The 2008-nt window shown below is 42.9% G+C and overlaps 1 protein-coding gene across 1 annotated transcript in view; it reads right to left on the bottom strand.

Annotated features, from left to right (window-relative positions):
* TEX14 (testis expressed 14, intercellular bridge forming factor) overlaps window positions 1-764 on the bottom strand; it is a 59505-nt gene extending 58741 nt beyond the window's left edge. Inside the window, exon 1 of the mRNA XM_045299296.1 lies at window positions 755-764. Within this exon, the coding sequence (XP_045155231.1) occupies window positions 755-764 (10 nt within the window). The remainder of the gene's footprint in view (window positions 1-754) is intronic.
* Window positions 765-2008: the final 1244 nt, after the last annotated feature.

The following is a 2008-nucleotide window of genomic DNA, read 5'->3' as shown; positions in this document are numbered from 1 at the left end:
CCCACCTCCCCACCAATTTGGATCGCTTGTTGTTCCCTTGTCCCTGGGTTTGTTAACACCTCTTCCCTTCCCCCCACAGCTCAGGATTTTCAAGACATTTCAGTTCGACGAATGTCAAATGCATTGTGTCAAGATCAACTTCCTGGAAGAGCTGATCTTCCCATAAGTCTTTGAAGCAATATCAACACCAATGAAGATGATTTTTCGCAAAGAATCCTAACCAGGGACGAGTCTTCTGTTTGCCAATATGACCGAGAGAGAGAGTAGGGTCCACACAAAATAGTGGCTTACAAGGGGATCTGCTGGGCCAGTTCAATTCAAGGCAAAGAAGTCAGTTCAGAGGATTATGGCAACTTTTTTTTTTTTAATTCTAAGGGGTGATTTTGATTGTCTCAAAGGACACAGGACTATCTTGAGAGTTTGTTAGAAAGGAATTTTTAAGAGAATTGAAACCTGCACTGGTGAGAAAATGCAAAGGCATGCTAAGAATTTTTTCCTATCACAACAGTGTGCCTGCTCATTCTTTCAGGATAGCAAAGACTGTTCTATGAAAATGTTGGGGAACCTTACATTTAAAAGAACACTCAAAAGGAGGTGGAGCTGAATCCCAAAGGATGCCCAAACTTAGGTTTGAAGTGGTACAGAGATGGAAACACCACCTTCAGAAGTTTATAGACCAGAAACAGTATCTTTACATTTTGATAGATGTTTTATAAAGGTTTCTATGGATTTGGGAACAAAACGTTTTACCTACCGTCTAACATGTTATCCACCTATCCCTGCCAAGTTTCTGCTCTCTTATATTTCTCCTCTGACTCCCCGATCGTCTTTCAGCCTTGTGACTTCGTAACTTTTAGTTTAATGCTCCAACTGTGGAAACATGTTTTCTTCCTCACTGTCTTCCTCAATCTGAACGGCTTGCCTGACTGTACAGCCTCTGTCCCTCAATAATCCTCTTTTGGTTTTACTTTTAATGCTCTAAGGCACACGTTAGATGCCATTGAGTCGGCTCCAACCCATAGCAACCCTATACACAACAGAAGGAAACACTGCATGGTCCTGCGCCATTTCACAATTGCTCCTATGACTGAGCAATCCTATGGATTGCAGCTACTGTGTCAATCCATCCTGGTGAGGGTCTTCCGCTACTTGACTGCCCTTCCATGTTGCCAATTATGGTGTCCTCTAGAGACTGGTCTCTCCTACTGACAATATGAACAAAATACGTCTCTAAGGAAGGCACTCTGGCCTTACTTCTTCCAACACAAACCGGTTTGTCCCTTTAGTAGTCCATGGTAGTTTCAATATTCTTCTCCAACACAATTCAAATGCATCAATTCTTCCTTAATCTTCCTTATTTGGTGTCCAATTTTCACATGCATATGAGGTAACGACCAGTGTGTACTTTAGAGAAACAAATCCAAAGAAACTCATGTATAAGAGTGTTTTATACAGAGGTTAAGTGAGCATCAAGAAAACATCCCAACCCAGTGCTGCCTAAGCCCACAAGTCCAACATTAACCTCTATGTCCTACACCAGTCCACAAAGTCCTCCTCCATCTCACAAAACACACAGTGATGCCGACTGCAGTGATTGTGTAAGCATCTCAGCGCTGGCAGGGGTCTCCACATGGGTGCTCCAGCACCTAGGGCTGCATTGCGGTAAGTCCCTGTAGCTTCTACTTGGGAATGGATTTCTTGTAGGAAGTCATGCAAGCTGAAGCAGGGAACTGCACCCTGGTCCGACCATCACAAAGCAAGAGACCCAAAAGTGAGGCACACTGAGCAATTTACCCCTCCACCCTTCAATTAACACATGTGTTTATCAAGCAGGTTAGCACAATAAAACTTCCTTAACCAGGTAACAACGTTACTCTGCGATACTCTAAAGAGTATTCAGGGAGGGGGTAAAATAAGGAGCTGATAACAAAGGCTCAAGTAGAAAGTAAATGTTTTGAGAATGATGATGGCAACAAATGTACAAAAGTGCTTGAGACAATGGATGAAC

The sequence above is a fragment of the Echinops telfairi genome, unplaced genomic scaffold (genome assembly GCF_000313985.2).
Source record: "Echinops telfairi isolate 266 unplaced genomic scaffold, ASM31398v2 ScPeMD7_7458;HRSCAF=8496, whole genome shotgun sequence".
Classification (NCBI taxonomy): Eukaryota; Metazoa; Chordata; class Mammalia; order Afrosoricida; family Tenrecidae; genus Echinops; species Echinops telfairi.
The sequence above is the reverse complement of the archived record's forward strand: the minus strand, read 5'-3'. Positions and strand labels throughout refer to the sequence as shown.